Source organism: Psammomys obesus, unplaced genomic scaffold (genome assembly GCF_907164565.1).
Source record: "Psammomys obesus unplaced genomic scaffold, mPsaObe1.curated_primary_1811, whole genome shotgun sequence".
Taxonomy (NCBI): Eukaryota; Metazoa; Chordata; class Mammalia; order Rodentia; family Muridae; genus Psammomys; species Psammomys obesus.
Genome location: NW_026586383.1, coordinates 7,251,645 through 7,273,992, shown reverse-complemented (window position 1 = coordinate 7,273,992; position 22,348 = coordinate 7,251,645). Strand labels below are relative to the sequence as shown.

Here is a 22,348-nt window from a genome sequence, read left to right as displayed (position 1 = left end):
GTACCTGCTTCTTAAGCCAGGGAACAGTTGTAAATCAACCCTCTTCCAGCAGGGAGGGAGTGGTGAAGCTCTAAATTCAAATAACCCTAAGTTTACAGTTGGATTTATTAATGTCTTTTTCATTTTCTTTTCTTTCATTCCCTTCTGTGTTTTATCTTGTGACGTATAATCTAGCAAAGAAATGGAATCTATCCATGAATTCAGCAAAGCCTGTGATCCCTAAACCCTAAATAAGGCCCCTTAGATGAATCTCAACTACCATGTCTGTGTTTAGAGCAGAGAACATGCTCCGTCTGTGCACTGCATGGATAAACACAGTTTTCTTATAAATACGTTGTTCATAAAAAGCCAAGCAGGTGTAGCAAATAGTGGCCATGTGTATTAATGTTTTAGGGTTAGGCCTTGACGTCCATTACTGCTCTTGGTTTAGACACATTTGGCCAGTTCTGGCCCTAATCAGACCACCTGTCTACCGCAGCAGGAGAGAGCTGCAGTTTAGCCAGACGCTGGCCTTAAACATTATCTACTGGGAGCAAGTGGAGAGATGCTCAGCAATTAAGAGCACTTGTCACTCTTTCAAAGGATCCAGGCTTGATTTTCAGCACCCACATGCTGGCTCACACCCATCCATAACTCCACTTTCAGGGAACCCAATACCCTCTTCTGACCCCCATAGACTGTAGTCACGCATGGTGCCCTAGAAAGATGCAGGAAAACACTCGTACAAATATAATTTTTAAAAGTCTAAAAATTTTTACCTCTGGACCAATGCTGATTTGCTCTCTGCTTCATTCATTAATATACTACTACTACTTAACTATCAGTTTTCACAGCAATGTTTGTAATTGCTTTCTCACTGTGGGCTTAATTCAATTTTGTAAAATAAAAATTACAACTTGAAATATGAGTATATTATATACTTAAAAATTTACACACTAACGTTGATTTGTTTTAAAATCCCCTTTAAAATTGTGTTAACAGATACATAACATTAAATTTATCAGTTTAGCTGAATTTAATGTGCAGCCCAATGGTTAAGTTTTAAACTACTGATTAATAGCCCTAGAAACATTTTTTCTAGCAATATGAAAGTGTCCTGATTTGGAAAGTACCAAATGGCACTTATCATGTATCTTATAATTTTCAACACCACTTATCTTTCACAGCACGTGCTAGCAGCTCTTCGGAACTCTTTAAGGCAACAGAGCTGCTCACATGGAGCTGCCATCACCTCAGAGCAGGGCTGCCTGCATGCTAATTCCAGCTCTGTCTTTAATAGCTATGCAGACGTAGCAAGTTGTAAACTCAGCCTCCTTATCTCCGAAGTGTAATAATGCATCCCTCACAGGCTTATGAGGGACTCATTAAATGAGTCATTTGTGAAGTGTTTAGGATGGTGCTTGGCAAAACCACATAAGCTTTAGATAGGTTAGTAAATTAAAAAATAGTAATAGGCTCTTTAAATAATAGAACTCCTTTATAAATGAAATATGCACTCAGCCTCTCCTTGATGTGAGCAGAATTCTTGTCTCGTTTTTTGGGACAGAGGGGGGCTGAATGGTCCTCTCTTGTGACCCTTCCTCACTGTTAAAATAGCTGAGGCTCACGTTCCGCACCTGAAGTCACGCAGCAGCACAGCCAGGCCTCAGTCCAGGCATATGGCTACAAACTCCAAGTTTTCAGATTCTGTGTCAGCCTGCTTAAAATTCACATTGAGTTATCTGTTCATCTTCATAAAGCATATGGAATTCATAACGAACTGTTCTCTGCCAAGTGGAAAACCCAAAAAGGCCTTGTTTGTTGCTTTTAATTTAGTCAACTTGGTTAAGAGCTTCCCACGTGGCTTTCCCAGGGTCCTTAGTTCTGAGAGGCTTCTCTTTCCTGCAGCTCTCTGGCTCCTCACCGTGACCGTGGCTACTTGTCACTGATTTGAAAACCTGGGATTCACTTAATCTCCACGCAGTATTAGCAACAAGTTGTCATCATTAATACAAATGCTGGAGTTCTGACATCACAATTTGTTGTCTTTCTTCATAGTTGTTTTCCAAACTTCCTATATACCATGCTCTACTGTGAAGCTCCCAGACATTCATATTCCTGAACTTGCTCCCTGGGAAGTCATCCACAAACCTGTGCTTTTTACCAGGTTGGCTATCCCCATCTCAGTAACTCTCAAGAACCATTTTATAGCAGATAATCTCCATGTTAAATGTTTTCTCTGTGTGTCACGGAATCAGACAGACAGGACTTCTGAATGTGTGTTGTGTTTATTGCATTTACTTTGTCGAATTGTGGTTGGGTTTATGAGGTTGTGGTGCTAAAGAAGCCAAGCAACTTCACTAGGCAAATTGAAAGAAAAGCCTTCCTTGTCCTTCTGAACGTAGGTGTCCCTTAGACGCTATCTGATTCTGTCCCTACTGTGCAGCTGGGGTCCTCTCCCTTTGCCTCTCCTGTCACTCTGCTTTCAAGTCTGTTACACTATGGCAGTCACACATTAGTATAAAACGTGTTTTCTGCAACATGTCACTGCACATGACAGACCAACCTATGGTGTCCTATGGGACTTTAAAAAGAATTTATTTAATTTTATTTTATGTGCATTAGAAGGTGTCAGACCCCTTGGACTGAATTGGGCTTAGAGACAGTTATGAGCTGCCATGTGGGTGCTGGGAATTGAACCCAGGTCCTTCGTAAGAGCAGACAGTGCTCTTAACCACTGGGCCATCTCTTCAGCCCACCATACGGGGCTTTTTAAGAACAAAGAACCATGGTGTGTAGCAGTTGTCATTTTCGTCTTGATAAGAAGAATCTAAAGGTGTCCAAAATACTGTGTAAATGTATGTTGAAGTCTATATCATTGGAACACTTATCCTAGCATCCAGTGGTTTTCTGATCTGTTGGTGTCATTTTATCTTATACAACTTACTATACTATTCCTACATCCTCCCTTCTAATGTTGCAGGGAGCACCCAGCAGGGAACTTTTTTTTCTCCACCCTCCATAGATCTTCCCCACCCCCCAACCTCCAAGAGCACCCAGCAAGAAACTGAAGTAGTTCTCTTGATGGTGTCATTTTCAGTATTTCAGACCACATAATGAAAATACACTGTAGATATTTTATTTTCATATCTTGTTTTTATTTATCTTTTAGTGCTCACTGTATCCTCATTATCTCTCAGTCTCATATAAAGTAGCACAGTAAATGAGGCTCAGTGTTTTTACCAACTGATTCATACTTGCCAGTGATATGGAAAGTGAAAAACAAATTGATTTGATTTTAAATCCTACTCAGTTAGAATTAGTAAAAGTTATATTTATATTTAGACCAAGAAACAAGTAAACCATATTTTACAAGCAACAGTTGTTTCAAGCATCCGATAACCTAAGTACGCTTTCTAAGCAATGAAGCCTTGGTTATCTGAAGGTCAAAGATGGCAGGTTATAGAAGGAGGCATCACTAGATAGCTAAGAAGACTGGCAGTGCAGCTTCTGTGCACATGTGAGTGTGTTCTCCTTTTCCTCAGAGGAACAAGAAACTCCTATTGTCCAGAGGACTCACCGTTGTGGTAGAAATCCATTAAGGAAGAACTTTCTTTGGAATTGCTTTAAGTGTGACCAGTCTGTCTGACAGCAGGACAGAATGGGCGTTTGGTGAAGTGGAGCATTGCCGCAGGGCAGCATGTGGTTGGTGTCATGAGCAGTGCTGCAGCTTCGTGAGTGTGAGAAGCAGCATCACTATTATTTCCCAGGATGAGCAGCATCTTATAATAGTAATAATGTTCTCAAATATTTATTGGAGATGCTTCCAAAATGTCAGTTGTACTTCTTTAGATTCTAAAGTCTAGGGCTGATATCTGTATGTTTCTAAATCTGTAATACAAAAGGAAACTGCGAAACCATGTTGAAGGCGAGGTGAGTGAGTACACATATGTCTTGGCAACTATGGAGGCAAGGGCAGGAGGACAGGCAGCTCAGACTGGGCCGGGCTGCGGGGGTTGAGACCAGCCCAGGCAACTTGGTGAGACTTTGTCTCAAAGGACAAAACAAAAACAAAGGTGTTAGAATATAGCTCAGTGGTAGAGCACTTGCTTAGCGTTCACAAGGCCTGGGGTTTAATCCTGGAACTTCAATGAGTGAGTGAGTGAATGGATAGATGGATGAATGAATGAATGAACGAACGAACGAGCGTATTTATGGTCAGTATTTGAAGTTGTTTTGGTGAATTTAGGATGAGAAATAAAACAGCTTGTAATATGATTTCAGTTTTCCAGATTTTTGTCTCAGTGCTTAAGAGCACGTGTTGCTCTTGCAGAGGAGCTGTGTTTGATTTTCAGCACCCACATGATGGCTCACAACCATATATAATTGCAGTTCCAGGAGATTTGATACACTGTTCTGACCTCTGCAGGCACAGGGACCACATGTGGTGCACAGACATACATGCAGGCAAAACACTCATAAACATAAAAAAACATCTTTAAAATAAAGGCCTCTAAGGCCATAGACTCTGAGGTGAATTAGTGATCCATAAAGTACTTTGTAGGTCTGCGGTGAGATGAGACTCCATGCTATCTGGAAGTAACATTATCATTGTGGCAGATGCTCATCTGATTAGAGTGTCTACTTTACTTTTATGGAGGACAAAGTGTAACCAGATTTTGTTGGGGTTGTATTATTTTACCTTCAGGGTCTGGGCTGGTTTGCCAATGCCACATTAACAATACTCAGTATTTACTGAGCTCTCATATGTAAGATTCCTAAAGATGTAGCATTGAATAAAACACAAATTCAGTGCCCTCATGAGACTTAAAGTGGCAGACACGACACACAATAAACAAATAAGGAAAGGGTACCTGTTACTTATTTATAAGTGCAGCCATAGAAAGGGGAATACAAGAGTTGTCAGGGACCAAAGAGGGGAAGGAAAACCCAACCACACCTGTATGTGAGTGTGCCCAAATCCCAGAAGCACAGTACTCTTTCTTACAGCTAGCCAGCACCACTGGCTGGTCAGTGATAGATAACTCCTATGGTTTTCTTGTTTCTCTTCCTTCCTCCTGCAACATAACTGGGCCTTTTGTCTTCTAAGACAGGAATTTTTTGTTCTTTAAGTCAAACCTCAGGGTTCCCAGTTTCTTCACCTGAGTTTCTTACAGGTGGGCAGGTGAGCTATTATTAGAGAGGCCAGTGCCCTTCCCTAGACTGGGGAAGCAACAGAGAACATGTTCTCTACTTGAGGGAGGATAGAAGTCTGTCCTGCCAGTGCCTTGGGCAAGTGGCCAAACCTTGGAGGATGGCACAGTGACTGTCACAAAGTCACTTGACCTATGGACAGATACTTGTGTCAAGGTATGTCAGCAAATCATTTAGGCTGTGTATTTATGTTGCCATGGTGGGGTAAGAAAATTATCTGCCATGGTTTTGCAAGGCTATGTGTGTCCTTTCAATTCATGTATATCTAGCATGGCCTCAATATGACCGAGGTAAATCTCCTATCCAGGTTGGGTGAGACATGTCGCAAATTGATTTGATTTAGCAAAAACAAGATAATGTAACACTGCTGTTGCAGGCAAGCCTAAGGTGTAAGATTTGTCTTCTTTGAACTCCAGGTCAGCACAGCTTGATTAATTCTATGGTGAACAAAAGAATCTTAAGGTACAAAGCAACAGTCACGTAAATTTGTACCGTACTGAAGAATTCTCTCCACCTACCTATTGGGAAGACAAACACATACCGCCATTTCTTCAGTTTCCCCTTCCTATCAGCACAAAGCAATAGCAAAAACACACTCAGTGCATTTAATGTCACCACAAGGGACATTTATCTTCTTAAGTCTTGAGAAATGGTATAAAAAGCCTTCAGTTGACCAACAGCACCTGATCGAAAAAGGAGTACATGGGACAGTGACTTAAAAACTTAAAAATTAAACAAAAATTTTATTAATTACAATTTATTCACTTTGTATCCCCTCTGTAGCTCCCTCCCTCCTCCCCTCCCAATCCCACCTTCCTTTCCTTTCTCCACCCATGCCCCTCCCTCAGTCCACTGATAGGCGAGGTCTTCCTTCCCTTCCTTCTGATCCTAGTCTATCAGGTCTCATCAGGGGTGGCTGCATTATCTTCTTCTGTGGCCTGGTAAGGCTGCTCCCCATTCAGGGGGAGGTGATCAAAGAGCAGGCCAATCAGTTCCTGTCAGAGACAGTCCCTGTTCCCATTACTATGGAACCCACTTGGACACTGAACTGCCTTGGGCTATGTCTGTGCATGGGTTCTAGATTATCTCCATGAATGGTCCTTGGTTGGAGTATCAGTCTGAGAAAAAACCCTGTTCCCAGATTTTTTGGTTCTGTTGCTCTCCTTGTGGAGCTCCTGAACTCTCCAGGTCTTACTATCTCGCACTTCTTTCATGAGATTCCCTGTGTTCTGCTCAAAGGTTGGCCTTAAGTCTCAGCATCTGCTTTGATATCCCAACCCAGATGCCCCTCAACTGAGGAATGGATACAGAAATTGTGGTACATCTACACAATGGAATATTACCCAGCAATAAAAAACAAGGAAATCAGGAAATTTGCATGTAAATGGTGGGAACTAGAAAAGATCATCCTGAGTGAGGTATCCCTGAAGCAGAAAGACACACAGGGTATATATTCAACCACAAGTGGATATTAGACATATAATATAGGATAAACATACTAAAATCTGTACACCCAAAGATTCTAATCAAGAAGGAGGACTCTGGCTAAGATGCTCAATCCCCATCAGAAAGGCAAAGATGATGGACATCAGAAGAGGGAGAAACCAGGGAACAGGACAGGAGCCTGCCACAGGGGGCCTCTGAAAGGCTCTACCCTGCAGGGTATCACAGCTAAGAATTTTCTCAGACAGTGTTACCTCCCCCTGTTCACCCATCTGTTCAGTCTCAAGCTTCACCTGACTCTGAAAATTTTCATGCTCACTTATGTTTTCAGAATAATTTCATTTAGAATCATAAGATTATGACAGTTTTCAATTGTTTTCTTTCTACTTTTGTCATTTCTGCTTCTGTTTGTTTGTTTATTCACTAATTCATTTCTATAGTACTAGGGATTGAACCCAGAGCCTTATAGTTGCTACGCAAAAACTCAACTGCTGAGATAAGTTTTGAAATTTTATTCTGAGATAGAGCCTCCCTAAGCTGTGTGTTCTGGCCTTGAACTGGCAGTCTCGCTGCCTTACAGTCTCCAAATGCTGGAATTACAAGACATAAGCTACTGTGCCCAAGTCTATAGTATCATTTCCCTCCTCTGCCTGGAGTTCAGTGATTGAGGCAGTGCAAATGCCAGGATAATATAGAAATAATGAAAGGTATGGAGTTTTCTAGAGTCAGAGTCACAGCTGAGATTACTTGTCTTAACCCTTCATGGTATGAGCTTGAACATTTTTTTTAATTTTTATTTTTTAATATTAATCACAGGTTATTTACTTTGTATCCCAGCCATAGCCCCCTCCCTCATTCCCTCCCAATCCCACCCTCTGTCCCTCATCTCATCCCTGTCCCTTTCCAAGTCCACTGCTAGGGGAGGTCCTCCTCCCCTTCCATCTGACCCTAGCTTATCAGGTATCTTCAGGACTGGCTGCAATGGAGCCTACCGCAGAGGGCCTCTGAAAGACTCTACCTAGCAGCTTATCAAAGCAGATGCTGAGACTCATAACCAAACCTTTGGTAGAGTGCAGGAAATCATATGATAAAAGGGGGAGTTAGTATGACCGGGAGAGGACAGGAGCTCCACAAGGACAAAATATATCAGGGCATGGGGGTCCTCTATGAGACTGTTTCTCCAACCAAGGACCATGTATGGATATAACCTAGAACCCCTGCTTGGATGTAGCCCATGGTAGCTCAGTATCTACACTAGGAACAGCCTTGCTGGGCCACAGAGGAGAACATTTTCTTCATAAACAGCATGTTAAAACACCATTGTTGTGGGGGCTGGAGAGATGATTCAGTGTTTTAGAGCACTTGCTGCCCTTACAGAGGACACAGGTTTGGTTCCCAACACCCACATGGTGGTTCACAATTGTCTATAACTCCAATTCTAGAGGATCTGATATCCTCTTCTAGCCTCCATAGGCACCTAGCACACATGTGGTTTATTTACATACATGTTGGCAGGCAAACAGTTGTAAACATGAAATGTAAATAATATCTTTTAAATTTTTTATGTTGATATGAATCAAAGCTAGTTTGAAAGTAAACATTATTACATATAGCCAGGTTTTAGTGAACTGTGTAAGAGTTCAGAACTCTAAACTGAGGACAAAAATAGTATTTCCACATTACAAAGTAAGGCACAAAAGTACACACACACACACAACTGGAAAGATGGTTCTGTGGCTACGTACATGTACTTCACAAGAACGATGACTTGAGTTTATATTTCCGCACTATGGAACAATCCAGGCCTCTAATCCCAATACCATAAGGGGTCCAAGGTAGAACGATTGCTGGAGATTGTTGGCCAGTCACTGTAGCCCAAAACAAGCAAGCTTAGTAGAGAGACTAAGAACAGGAAACCCATTCTCCTCCTCTGGCTTCTGCATTGCGTAGGTACACGTACACACCGTGCATACATCTACCATAGCTCTCCCCCACCCCACACAGAGTTTGTGCAGAATGTACAAAGGAAATTGCCATAATGTAGCTTCAGTAACGTAAGTCTATCAAAAATCAACGTACAAGTGTTTCTTAAGAGAAAAATCTGAATGCGGCAGTTTCCCTATACCTCTTTACCTGCATAGGGAAAAAGAAGGATGCAAAGTACAAGAGTTGCTTGTTTGAATATGAGATGCATGTACCCAAGAGCCTGAGTAACACGGTATACTGTCGCCAGCTTTCTTCTGAAAAATCTGTGCAGAGTGAGGGTTTCTGGTCACCACAGCTGAAGAGACATGAAGCTCCTGAGAATGGTCAGTACTCTGACTATGCTTAGAGATAATGAAGCAGAAGTTGACAAAGAGTCTCCATGCCATTCAAATAGAATGATGTAGGAAAATAGCAATGAGATGTGTGTTTACAGCAACTGCTAAAAGGAAGACACTGCCCTGTCAAGGGAGCTACTACCAGATATATCCCAATCACAAGATAGAATTACAAAACAAATAAACAAAAACCAAAAGAACAGCAACAACCAGCAAAAAGCCATCCAAACACTCATAATAAAAATTCCTTCAAATAATACTCATTTGTTATCAAACACAGAAGTCAAAGCTAAGCCTAATGAGAAGATTCGCCACTACTGACTAGCAGTCATAGTGCTAGAAGAGGCTTTGCACCCCTGGAGGAGAAAGGTACTCGCCAATAGCATCTGGCTGCAAACTCTGTGACCTACAGCAGTAACCTGCCTGCAAGATATTTCTAGTGCAATAGTGGCACAAATGTTACAGGAATAGCCAAACACTTTGAAATGGGGTTTAAGGCCTAATCCTTCATATGGAACCCATACCTGACACTGCTAAAGTGACCAAGAACCTGAGACTAGATAGGTCATGCATGGGCTTATGGCAAGTCCTGATATTATTATTCTGTTAAAGGATCAAACCAATAAAGTGACTCGTAATGACATATTACGATGTCATTGTAATGCTATACCCATTGCTATCCCCCTCATCAGAGCAGCTTCTCACAGTAGGTGAGAACTAACACAGAGACCCACAACTGGGTCTAAAGAAACTCAGTCCTATATGGGATGTTTTTATCAGACCCTCTTGCCTCCCATCCAAGGCTCCCATGTGGAAGAGAAGGCAGAAAGAGTCTAAAAGCCAGCGGTGATGATCCAAGGAAATAGTGTCTTCCAGACTCAGTAGAACTGATGCATGTCTGAACTCACAGATCCTGCAGCAGCATTCCTCAGACCACAGCTTCCTGTCAGATGGATTCCAGCATGGAGAGAAGGAAATGGAAATATGAGCCTACTCCTAACCAAAAAGCTATTTGTAATTGATACCCTCTGTCAGAAGGAAACTTAGTTTTTCTGCGCTAGAGTGTCATTGGTATATAACCTTACCCTCAGGGTAGACTCAGTCCCTGGGACTAGTCGGCCAACACAAAACAAACTTCACATTTGTTTTTGTGAACTTTTTGTTTTGTTTTCGTATTTTTTGTCTTATTGGTGTTTTGCTTTTTTTTTCCTGATTTTTTTTTCTTTTGTATGTGTGTTTGAAAGAAAGAGGGAGAGAACATAAAGTTAGGTGGGTAGATTGTAGGAAGAACTGAGAAGGGGAAAACATGATCAAAATCTATTTTATGAAAAAAATTAATTAAAAATAAATAAATTCCTTAAGGTAAGTCTGCATTGCCAAAACTACAATGCATGTGGACACAGGGCCCAGGGACATGAGCTGGATCTGATTTGAAAGCCTCCTTCCTGAGGACTAGATTTCATGTTACCAGAAGGCACCATGCAGCTTCCAGAGGAGGGAAGCAACCAATAGTCTTGCCTAGCTATGATGTCTAGAAGCCACAACAATGACCAGAATGGCCTGATAATCCTATGTGGGCAGTAATGGCATACAATACTTTGGTGGCAACCAATATCTCTCTAATTAGACTTAAGTCTTGTTTAGCAAGAGGGGAAATCATGCCCAGCACTAGAGACTTAACCAATCACCTGAGCTTCTGAAGTCATAGATCTTGGAGTAGAGACTATAACCACCACTTTACTAAACCAGCATAACTGCTAACTGCATTTTAAACATTGATCCTTGTGCCTACAGATAAGTATAGTTTCATCCTTCATCAAGAAAACTTCTCTTTGTAACAGGTGAAGATCATTACAGAAAGCCACAATCAATCAAAATGAAGATTGTGAAGCTTAGTACCAATGGCTACATCTACAGCACACCTTCCAGATCATTCTGTTAAAGGGGGAACAAAGATTATAAGAACCAGAGGGAAAGGAAGTTTGCTGTGTGATGTATCCTAGAAATGATATGTCTATGGAATTAACACATATGAAGTTGCAAAAACATGGCTAGGTGAATATGATCTGAAAAAGAATGACACAAATGGACATGTTTACAAAGAAGGGGGAAAATTTCATGGGGCCCCAAACCTAGACAGACAAAGAACTACAGGCAACTAAGGAATACTGAGAGTAGGAAAAATAGTCTTCCCCAGGGAAGAGCACACCAACTGGTACTCCAATACCAAATGGTCATCCCTGACAACATATACATACAATTAATACTATACATTCAATTAATACTACATACATATATACACGCACACAAACACATGCATTTATAACAAAGATAAAAAGGCTATGAGTTTGAAAGAGAGCACAGGTGGGTATATGAGAGGGTTTGGAAGAAGGAAAGGGAAGGTGGAAGTGATGTAATTATTCTAATTAATCTCACAAAGAAAACACCATGAAAATTGAAATTTCTTCAAGCCTACAAAGTACCAACTATAACATTCCATAATAGCAAACCAACAAAAACTGTTTTTTCAGCTTCCCTTCTATTTCATTTTAACACGAGAGGATCCAGGAAATCTAGAGAGAAGAGAGGTCTAGGACCAGGAAGCCAGCAGCAACCTGGGCAGTGCTTCTTGTATGTGAAGTACAAGAGCTGAGTGGATTTTTTTTTTTAAATTTTGCAAGGGCTACAGTAACTGGAGAACATTTTATGTTTTGAGAGGTATCAGAAGTGTCACATGACCTATTCTAGCTTTTTTTTAATTTTAATTTTAATTTTTTGACAGGGTTGCTTTATATAGCCCTGGCTGGCTGGAAGATGTATAGCTCTGGCTGGCCTGGAACTCACAGAGCTCCACCGTCTCTGCCTCCTAAGTGCTGGGATCAAGGCTTCTGCTACCACACTACTGACATTAGTTTTTTAATATAAAGTGAATCATTCAACATGTTTTTTATTTCTTCCTGGTAAATGTTAGCCTAGTAACAAGGATGTGCAGTGATTCTGTTTAGTGGGATGACACTGGGCCTCTCTTGACAATCCAGAAGCCTTTACCTGGAAGATTCCAAGTGAATGATTTTAGGAACAGTGTCTAGGAGAGGCACTTCTCAAGGATAGTTATAAACAAACTTGCTATGAAGTCCTCTGCAGAAGGATTCAATTAAGATAATTATTGTAAAGCACATGTACTCACTGACTATTTTAACTAGAGGAGAAATTGTCATTTGTGTAAGAAATTGGGATTAAAATTAAAAAAAAATGTATGTTAACACTCAGGGAGGCAGAGGCAGGTGGATCGCTGTGAGTTCAAGGCCAGCCTGGTTTACAAAGCAAGTCCAGGGTAGCCAAAGCTACTCGGAGAAACCCTGTCCCAAAAAAAAAAAAAAGTTTGTTAAATTTTTACATTAAATATTTAATGTTGCATTCTAGTTGTTCATGTAATTGGCCCAAAGTGAAGCAAAGTTGCATAGACAGGAAAGGAAAAAGTAAAATAATATTTTAAATTTGTATTTTATGTGTATAGGAACAGGAGTTACAAACAGTTGTGAGTCAACATATGAGTACTGGAAATTGAACCTGGGTCCTCCTGAAGAACATCCAATACTCCGAACCACTGTACCATCTCTCCAGCTCCAAAATAATGCTTTTAACATGGTTATATACCTGGAAAAGTAGTGGAACCCAAATAGAAAATCTTTTATAAACAAAGCTTTACTAAATAATAGAAAAACTATTGAAAATGGGAAAGTTCAGTTATATCTAAGCTAATGTGATTTCTATATGAAAGTGACCAGTTTGAAAATAAGAACTGTGATACTCATTTTTTTTTATTAATTACACTTTATTCATTTTGTATCCCCCCATAAGCCCCTCCCTCCTCCCCTGCCAATCCCACCCTCCCTCCCCTTTCTGCATGCATGCCACTCCCCAAGTCCACTGATAGGGGAGGTCCTCCTCTCCTTCTTTCTGATCTTAGTCTATCAGTTCTCATCAAAAGTGGCTGCATTGTCCTCTACTGTGGCCTGGTAAGGCTGCTCCCCCCCAGGGGGAAGTGATCAAAGAGCAGGCCAATCAGATTATGTCAGAGGCAGTCCCTCTTCCCATTACTATGTAACCCACTTGGACACTGAACTGCCATGGGCTACACCTGTGCAGGGGTTCCAGGTCATCTCCACAAATAGTCCTTGGTTGGAGTAGGAGTCTCTGGGAAGTTCCCTGTGTTCAAATTATCTTGTTCTGTTGCTCTGCTTGTGGAGTTCCCGTTCCCTCCAGCTCTTACTATTTCCCACTTCTTACATAAAATTCCATTCACTCTGCCCATCAGTTGGCCATCAGGCCCAGCATCTGCTTTGACAGTCTATACTGCAGAAGCTTTCAGAGGCCCTCTGTGGCAGGTTTCAAGGTGGTTTCCTGTTTTCTTCTGGCTTTCAGAGGCCCTCTGTAGCGGGTTCCGAGGTTGTTTCCTATTTTCGTTTTCTTCTGATGTCCATCCTCTTTGCCTTTCAGGATGGGGATTGAACATTTTAGTTAGGGTCCTCTCTTTTGCTTAGTTTGTTTAGATGTGTGATACTCATTTTTAATAATAACAAGTTTTATATAAAAAAAATGCCCTGGTGTAAGTGTGAGAAGCAATGTATCAAGCTTCGTAAGTAAAACTTCAAAATCGTACTAAAAAGATAGAAAATAAGCACAAGAAGATGGGAAAACAGAATCCACTTTTTGGTGTGGTAGATTTAACTGATAAGATGTCAATTTAACAAAAATCTCAATAGGCAACGCACCTTGTATTTGTTGGAAAGTAGAACTTAGAATGATAGTAGCCTGTAACATACACAAGGTAGTAACTATGAAAACACTAATACTTAAAGCCATTTGTTATTAATGTTACTAAAGTAATGTGATTGCTAATGGAATAACAGTCAACATACTCAACCACGCTTCCACACCACCGTGGTGTCCCGCCTGGGCTGTTGCAGTAGCCTGCTAATAGCTGTTCTGAAGCTACACTCACCTCTGCATAACCTGACCTCATCAAAGTAGAAGAGTGACTGAGGGCATTAAACAAAGCCAGGTATAGTGGTACATGTAATTCCAGTGCTCAGAGTGAGACATGGATGGCAAGTTCTGGCCAGCCTGAGGTGTCGTAAGACCATGTCTCAAAAGTTAAAACGGGGGTGTGTGTGCGGGGGCACTCAAACAAAGGAATACATCCTTCAGAGCTCTGCAGTGGCACCTGTTTCATGCTGTGTGGTAACCAGTCCCATCTACTGGCTTCATGAACCTCCCTACTCTGGCCTGCAGTAATTTTCTAGCATTCTCTGTCTTCATCATTGTCTCTCAGCCACCCATAGAGGATGTCTCCACCAGAAACATTCTTTCCTTGAAGAGCTAAATGGCTAACTCCCCAACCTCCTTCAAATCTTTGCTCAAAGTCACCATTCAGCAGGTACCTCTGACCACCCTGCCACGCTCACCCTGCGTGGGTGATCGCCCTTCCTCCCTCCTGCCATGCAGTCTTTCCTTACCTCACACAATTGTGCTGGAGTGTTCCTTCTCACACAACAGCCCAGAGGTGAGCTTTGCCTGCTCACCAATAGACCCCCCCAATAGGGGGGTGCGTTATGTGAATTCAACCAATAAACTGCACAATTAGAGAGAAAGTTGACAAAGAAAATATATGGATCTATTGATACCACTGCAAAATAGGTGCCTACACTTTTCCAAGTGCATGTAAGTCCATACTGTTTGTAGAAAAACAGACAAAGCATCAGTAATGGTTGATGTCATGAGAAAGGTTCAGACGATGAGAAGAATGCACATTCGGAACCCCTAGAGCTTTAACCTGTCGCTTCTTGATTAAAAAATACAGCGTACAGTGAGCCTAATTCTAGAATTAAAAAGTCTTCATAAAGTTGAGGCTCAGTTCTTGAGCGCCTTCAGAAGTGTTAATTTGTTCAGCCACTAGGTGTCCTGTATCTACCGTAAGTTCTTAAAGAAGCCTTGCCAGAGTCACAGCTTTCCACTTCCCTTACCTCTGCAGTTGGTTGTCACTAACGGTCACGAACTGTCTCTTTATAGGTATAGAGCATCTGTTCAGTTTTATGAAGAGATTTTTTCACTGTACATCTTCTTATCATCATGATAACATTAGTGCTGCAGAGGTACCATAACTTTGAAAATCTAACATGTATATTAGAGACAATGTCACTCTATGTAGCCTTGGCTGGCCTAGAGCTCACTATGTAGACCAGGCTGATTCTGGACTCACAGAGATCCACCTGCTTCTACCCCCTGAGTGCTGGGGTTAAAGGTATGTGTTACAATGCCCAAACAGATAGTTTAAATTTAGTATTTACATTGTGAAGGCCAGCAAGATAGTTTAATGGGTGAAGATGCTTATCTCCAAGCCTGATGACCTCAGTTTGATCCCAAGAAGTCACATGGTGGAAGGAGAGAACCAGGCCCCTCAAGCAGTCCTTTGGCTTCCACACATGTGCTGTGACAAACACAAAATACACAAATGTACCATTAAAGGTTACAGTTAACAAAGTGCCTACATTTTCATTTTTGAAACTAAGAAATAACCTAGCAAATGAATGAAATTTACATATTATGTGTATGAAAAAATTTTGATTATCTTCTTTTACTGCTTTAATTATGTACCAGTGATTGTCCAGAACCACAGGTAAGAGGCATTTTCTGAATATTCACAACACTCTGGAAAGTATCACACCAGTGGCACCATGAAATACACAAAGACAACTACTCATTGTCTTCATGAACTTCATTTATGAGTGGTGACAGTCATTGCCACATGTAACTGGGACATATGTCAGAATGTAACATCATTAAACGACGACATTGGGCGTAGTTGGAGTAAATAGTTGATATTAATTTGGGGACTCCAAGAATAATATGACATTTGAAAAGGGCTTTGTACAGTTTCATTCTGTGAGTTAGGAGGGAATGTTATAGAGGTCAACAATTTTGTGCAAATACTGTATTATCCCCTTTATCTAAGACTAGCCTATGGCATGTATGCATAGTTGGTAAATATGTATCAGGAAAATAATAGCTATATTCCTTTTGATGGCATTTTAAAATATGGCATGCGTTTTATAAATTGTAATATTTAAAAACATAAAAATCTTTCTATCAATTAAAAAAACCGAAAAAATTGCTGTATTAGGTGATTGATTTTTTTTTTTTACTTAGGTTCTTTTGTTCATTGTTTCTAAACATGTAAAAATGTGCTGTGTCTCATTAGAGTGACACACACTGAGTTCTTATGATCCTAGAAACTATCATCTGTTGTCTCATAACAATCACAAGAACTCAGCTGTAGATGGCTATGTCTCATATATTATGTACATGGAGAAGCTGTGGTGAGCAAGCGTAAGAAGTATGTGTGCGTGTTTGTGTGTGTGTGTGTGTGTGTGTGTGTGTGTGTTTGTGTATGTATGTGTGTGCGTGTGTGCGTGCGTTCAGGTCTGTCACAACACCCAAACCAAATGCAAATGGAATTAATGTTTTTACACAAAAGGATTGCTTTGCCATTTTCTTCCACTTTAGTATCATTCTCTGTCACATATAACATGACAACCCAGTCAGGTGTATTCATGTTGACTGCTTGCTCGCCCTGGGAGCATGTGAGATGCATCATATCATCTTAATATGCTGGTTACTAACTTGCAGGAGTCTCACAACACTGCTAAGTTTTAAAACAATAAAGTAATAGCCAGATATCAAAGCCTAAGTAACATATAATATAGTGCTCAAATTAGACTTAGTTCTAGCAAGTGTTAAATCAAGTATAGGTTCTAAAACAAAATTAACATTTAAAATAAACACTGTTTGAATTTATGCATTTCTATAGATGGCAGAATATACAAATAAAAATAAAACGAGGTGGTATAGGAGTGCCCTTGAGGAGGCGTACCGGCTCTATTGGTGTTCTCCTGAGCAAAGACTGGAAGTGTGCTGCCTGTCAAAGCAGGGTATGTGAAGTGTCTTCTTCCTCACCTTCCAAACCAGAGCTTCTGGCTGTGTGTCTTCTAAAATACATTTGCACGTTTAAAAATCTGTGTCTTTTCTTCATATGCAAATACGGTTTCTGCTCATTGTAAAAGAATTCCCAAGTGAGTTAATCGTACATCTCTCATCCTCTCAAATGATTCTTAGTGACTATATTCAGTTTAAACACAGGCATTGTGGTTAGTACGTTCTGGTATTTTATTTACTCTTAGACCTCACAGACCATTACTTCAAAACATATAATTCAAAAATTAGGAACAATAGATTTAAAATGTATTCCTATTTTGATAGTTTTACAAGGACATGCTGGGTTTTGTATTATTTTTGTTTTGTTTTTAAGAATACAATGTTTTCAAAATGCTTGATTTAAAATAAATTCAAAGCAGGGGTGAACTTTATACTCAACAATTTTAAAATTGTTTTATTTCTATTTTCGTTATCTGTTGTGGACATACCATGTTGTTCATGGAAGTCCGAGAACAATTTTGTGGGATCAGTTAACTCATTCTATTAGGTGGGTTCTGGGGATCCATCGAACTCAGGTCAAAAGCACCTTTACTGGCTGAATCACCTCACAAACTCACAAACATTTTTTAATTAAAAAATATTTCCCGTCGTATATATAACTGTAGGAGTCAGTGTCTCTTTTGGTCTGATAGTGACCAGAGCTTCAATGCTTGCCGTTTGTATTTTTCTCTCTTTCAGGCCAACTGAATGACTTTAAAACATAGGCTTAGGTGGATAGGTTTTAAACTTCTTTCTCAAATAAAAAGCTTCCTGTATAAATTTACTGAGACTATACATGAAACTTTTCCAATAGAGAAAATGCTTCCCCATTAATGTAGGGTTCCATTGAAGGCCAGATCTCTACAGAAAGGACCCTGCTTTCGAAGTAAGGTAATAGATAGAAAGCTATATGGGACATAAAATTACTGTGAACACTGTACAAAATATTTTAAAATATATTTGAGTTTATTATAATTATTTCATTGGAAAATCACAATCTTTTTAGAGTTAAGTGTGCCTACTTTCAGGTGAATGACTTCAAAGGTTATGCTTGATAAACCATAACATCCATGAACCTCACACTTGCTAGGCAAACACTACCACTGAACTACCTGCTCATTCCTATGCTTTTCATTTGGAGTAGATTTGCCCATCTCTGCTTTCCCCCAGAATTATTCATTCTTTCCCAAAATAGACTTTCATGATCAGAGCAGTCTTGGGTTCACAAATATTGAGTGTAAGCACAGTTTCCATTTATTTTCTGTCCACTCAGAACTCAGCCTCTCTCCCAGCATGTGGTTTGTAATTAGTGAACCTTCACTGACACTTCCTAGTTATTGCTGGAGTTCATTGTGTACATGAGAGCTCATTCTAGGTGATAGGAATGCACCACCATGTCAAACCAGCGGAACCTTCCTGGGACCTCTCTCTTCCCATTCCTTCCTCCCTCCTTCCCTTCTTTTCTTCTTTATTTGTCTTTCTTCACTTTGGTCAGTTTCATTTAATATAGTCTCAAGCTCAGAGCTTCATTCCCCAGGCCACATCCTGTTTACTGATGAGTCGATCAAAGATACTTTTCATTTTGTTACAGAACCTTGGGTCCTTTAGCATTTCTTTTTGACTCAGAAGTTTCATGGTTCTTTGCATTACCCACATGTTTTTTTTTGCTGTTGGCTTTTAATGTTAAGTTTCTTAGTATGATAATTATAATTATTTCATAATGACAATCTGGTAAGTGCACCATGCCTGCCGTATAGGTTCTGTATGTCTATCTATCTGTCAGTCTGTCTATCTATCTATCTATCTATCTATCTATCTATCTATCTATCTATCTATCTATCTATCTATCTATCTTCTATCTAGTGTTGTTGATCAGTAATATTTATCATTGATTTATCTTTTAGTTAAACATTGGTTATTCCTAAACCAGCTGTACACCCACAGAGTGTACACCACAAAGAGACTAGGATTTACTTAATTAACCTAGCACACAATGATGGACAATGATTACTCCAACCTAAACCTCCAAGCCAGAATAGCTTCCTCCCATTCAGAATTTCCAAAATTATACTTGCCTTTAGTCATATCTTTGGTCTGATTCATTTCTCCTTAGGGTTCTAAGCCCTCTCCTGCTGATCTCTGCTCTCCATTCCTCCCACTCACTTCCTTCTCCTCCTCTCTGGACCAGGATGTCCCACCCTATTCTCTCCATTGCACAGCACTGGCTGGTTGTTTTATTGACAATTACAGAGAACAAATGGTGGCATGTTTATACAAACTTGAGACAAGTGATGCTTAGAATAAACATCACAAGGCAGTATCCTGATTAAAACCAGACAGTGGGGTAGAGAAATGAGCATTTGAAAGAACAAGAGTAAACTGTATACATTCCACAAGAATATTATATCAACATTTCCCCCTTTAAGTCCAATAAAAGGCTCCTTTTCTTTCAATACAAATAATTATAAAACAGTTATGAACACTATTAGTTAAGATTTATATGTGAAATGTCCAGTCTATGTGCATTTGGCAACTTAGGAAAAAGTATATGATTATCCTATCTTAACAAGTTTAGAGTTCTGTACCTAAATTAACTATTGAGATTACCTATATGAAAACATTTTCTTAAATTCTAAACAACTTAAGCTTAATTGTATAACTATTTGGTCTTCAACCCCACCAGAGACTTGAGAAGTAATAAAATTAGTTACTGGAGTAAATAGGAAGTGCATGTTAACAGCTTCCAAAAAATAAAAAATTAACAGAGACAGTTTGCTGCCTGAACAGTCACCCAAAACTCTCTATAATGTTGCAGCATCATCTTCAGCCTTCTGGCTCAGTTTATTTGACAGACATATATGTGAAACAAGAACTATTTAGGACTTGATTACCTTGTCTTGGCAGAGTTCAGCAGTCAACTTGTCCTGCATTTAAACTTGCCCATTTTTGGCAGAATTCTGTCTGTCATGAAATGAGGGCATTTTCTTTTTGTCCGGATGGCTCATTTGCCACATTTGAAGCCATCTCCATATGGAGGTTCTCTGCTGCTCATCATCTTCTTTGGTGTAGGCGGGGTGCTGCCAGGAGATGACCTGTCTCATTGTCAAAGAATCTTTAAAATAATAGACATTTTTAAATACCATATTCTGTAGGTCTCTGAAGATTTTGAAGACTTACCTATCTTTATGTAGTTGATATGTCTACGAAATCATACCTATCTATTAAACCTAGGATGTATACTCCTGTGATAAATTAGACTAGTGTCTGACATGACTGTGAGTTGATTAACTAGCAATTAACTTGCATTACCTAATGCCCCAAACAGTATGTAATAGCAGTATAAAAGTATTGGAAGTAACCTTGAATCTGTATCAATATACTAAAATTTACCAATGTATTAAAAATAGATTTATTTTTGCATCAATATACAAAATTCTATACCAGAGTTAAAAATAACCTTATTGAGAATAACAAATAAAGCCTTAAGTTGATTAGATTCAATAACCTACCTTTTGTCTTCCTATAAGATATTCCTGTACTCCCCTTTCTTTCTTCTCAACCCCCTTTCTCCTTTTCTAAGAAAGATAGAGAAAAGAAAAAGGAAAAGAGAGAAATCCTTGAGTCTAACCTTGTTCTCTTTCTGAATAAGACCATTAGTAATTTATAGCCATCTCCCAATGACAATAAACATTCCTAGCCACAGAAAACAACCAAAAACATACCAACCCCCTTAAAGGAAATTGGATGTCATTCTCATGAATTTTTTCTAGCTGACTTTTTGGACACGCAAAAATCCTGTCAAGGCACCCAAAGGAAATTAGGAAAAATGGTTAATTAAGCAAGCATTAACTTTTTTGGTCCAGTCTTTGAATGTTGATAAGTTTCAGGCTTAATAGAAGTCCTGTTTGGAACAGTCGTAATCCTGGACCAATTGAGATTAGTAGTTTTCTTCAAAGCTCTCTTGGGGTCAGGCTTTGATGAGAAACAGCAATTGAAGCAGTTGAAGAAGAAACAAGTGGAATGATGGAACATGCAAGATGCTGGGACAGATGTGTCAATGTCTCAGCATACTGGAAGCATGAATTCTATCAAGTTTGATCCAGGGTCTCCGGTGTCTAGTCCTTTAGTTCTGCAAACATATAATTTCTTACAAGCATTATACAGTTCTAAAGTTACAAATGTCTGAGATGTGCAGGATAAAGCTAAACTGTAAACCAATTTTATCTATGCCAGTTAAAAGACTGGCATAATGTATTTTGAGTTTACTGTAGCCAAGTATTTATTGGCCATGTATTGTTGAAGTTTTGGCTAGAGACATATTTTATGTCTCAGTCAATTTTAGAGTTGTTCCCATGTGAAGGGATTAGCAATTTATGTTACCTGTTTTGTTTGGTCTTCTTGACTTCTCTCTTCTTTTGTGTGGCCAAGATCTTCAGGTGGTCTTCCTCTGTCATGTCTGATTTTTATTAGTTTTGATGGAACCCATAATTTCTCTTCTCCTGTATGAATACACATAAAAACTCTTTTCCAGTGTAACATATTCCCTGTTCTCCATTTTGGAATTAGGCCCTTTATATGCTGTTTAATTCAACAGTTCTTTCTAAATTCTGCTGTGTCTTAGCAGGTGTGCTACTTATCTTATTTAAACATTTCAAAATTGAAAACTCATTATTTAATCTATTTTTGGGAGATATTACATTTCCCTTCTGTTTTATGACCATCTTTTAAAAGTTACTGTTAGATATTTTCAAAATTGTTTGACCTATATGATTGCAAGTTCTATCTGTAACAGATTTCATGTCATAATGTCTAAAATATTGTTGAATTCCAGTGGATATACATGCTGAAACACCATCAGCCTCAATTTGCAAGGGCATCTCCAACACATTTACCATCTGTAACAAATGTGTAACCTTAGGATCATGCTCTTCAGAATTTAAGGCAAAAGCCCACTGGAATTCTGAATATGAATCTATGGCATGGTGCATGTATTTCAGTTTTCCAAATTCTGTAAAATGGAGTATACCAGCCAGTGTATGACCTTGTTCTAAAACAACACTAAACATGATCTGCATTTCTACTTCAGCATATAGACCTTCATCTAGTAATTGAACCTTAAGAACACACACACAATATCCAGTCTGACCAACTTGGTCTATAGCTGAAGACTTTCTCTTCAGCATTTGAATGGGCTGCCATTTTGCAATATCTTCAAGCCTCTGTAAACTTTTCTCATCTGGAACCACCTCTTTTGGTGTTCTTACTAGTACCAGATTGGATTGCTCTGCAGGAACTCTATTCAAAGATTCCTCCAACCTCTGTTCTATGGCCTTTAATTTAGCATCTATTTTTTCAGT

General features: G+C 39.5%; 1 protein-coding gene across 1 annotated transcript in view; it reads left to right on the top strand.

Moving 5' to 3' along the window:
- The window catches only part of Zcwpw2 (zinc finger CW-type and PWWP domain containing 2), a 73,699-nt gene that overhangs the window by 17,619 nt on the left and 33,732 nt on the right, over positions 1–22,348 (top strand). Inside the window, exon 3 of the mRNA XM_055601548.1 lies at positions 16,828–16,948. Coding sequence (XP_055457523.1) covers positions 16,828–16,948 — 121 coding nt within the window. The remainder of the gene's footprint in view (positions 1–16,827; positions 16,949–22,348) is intronic.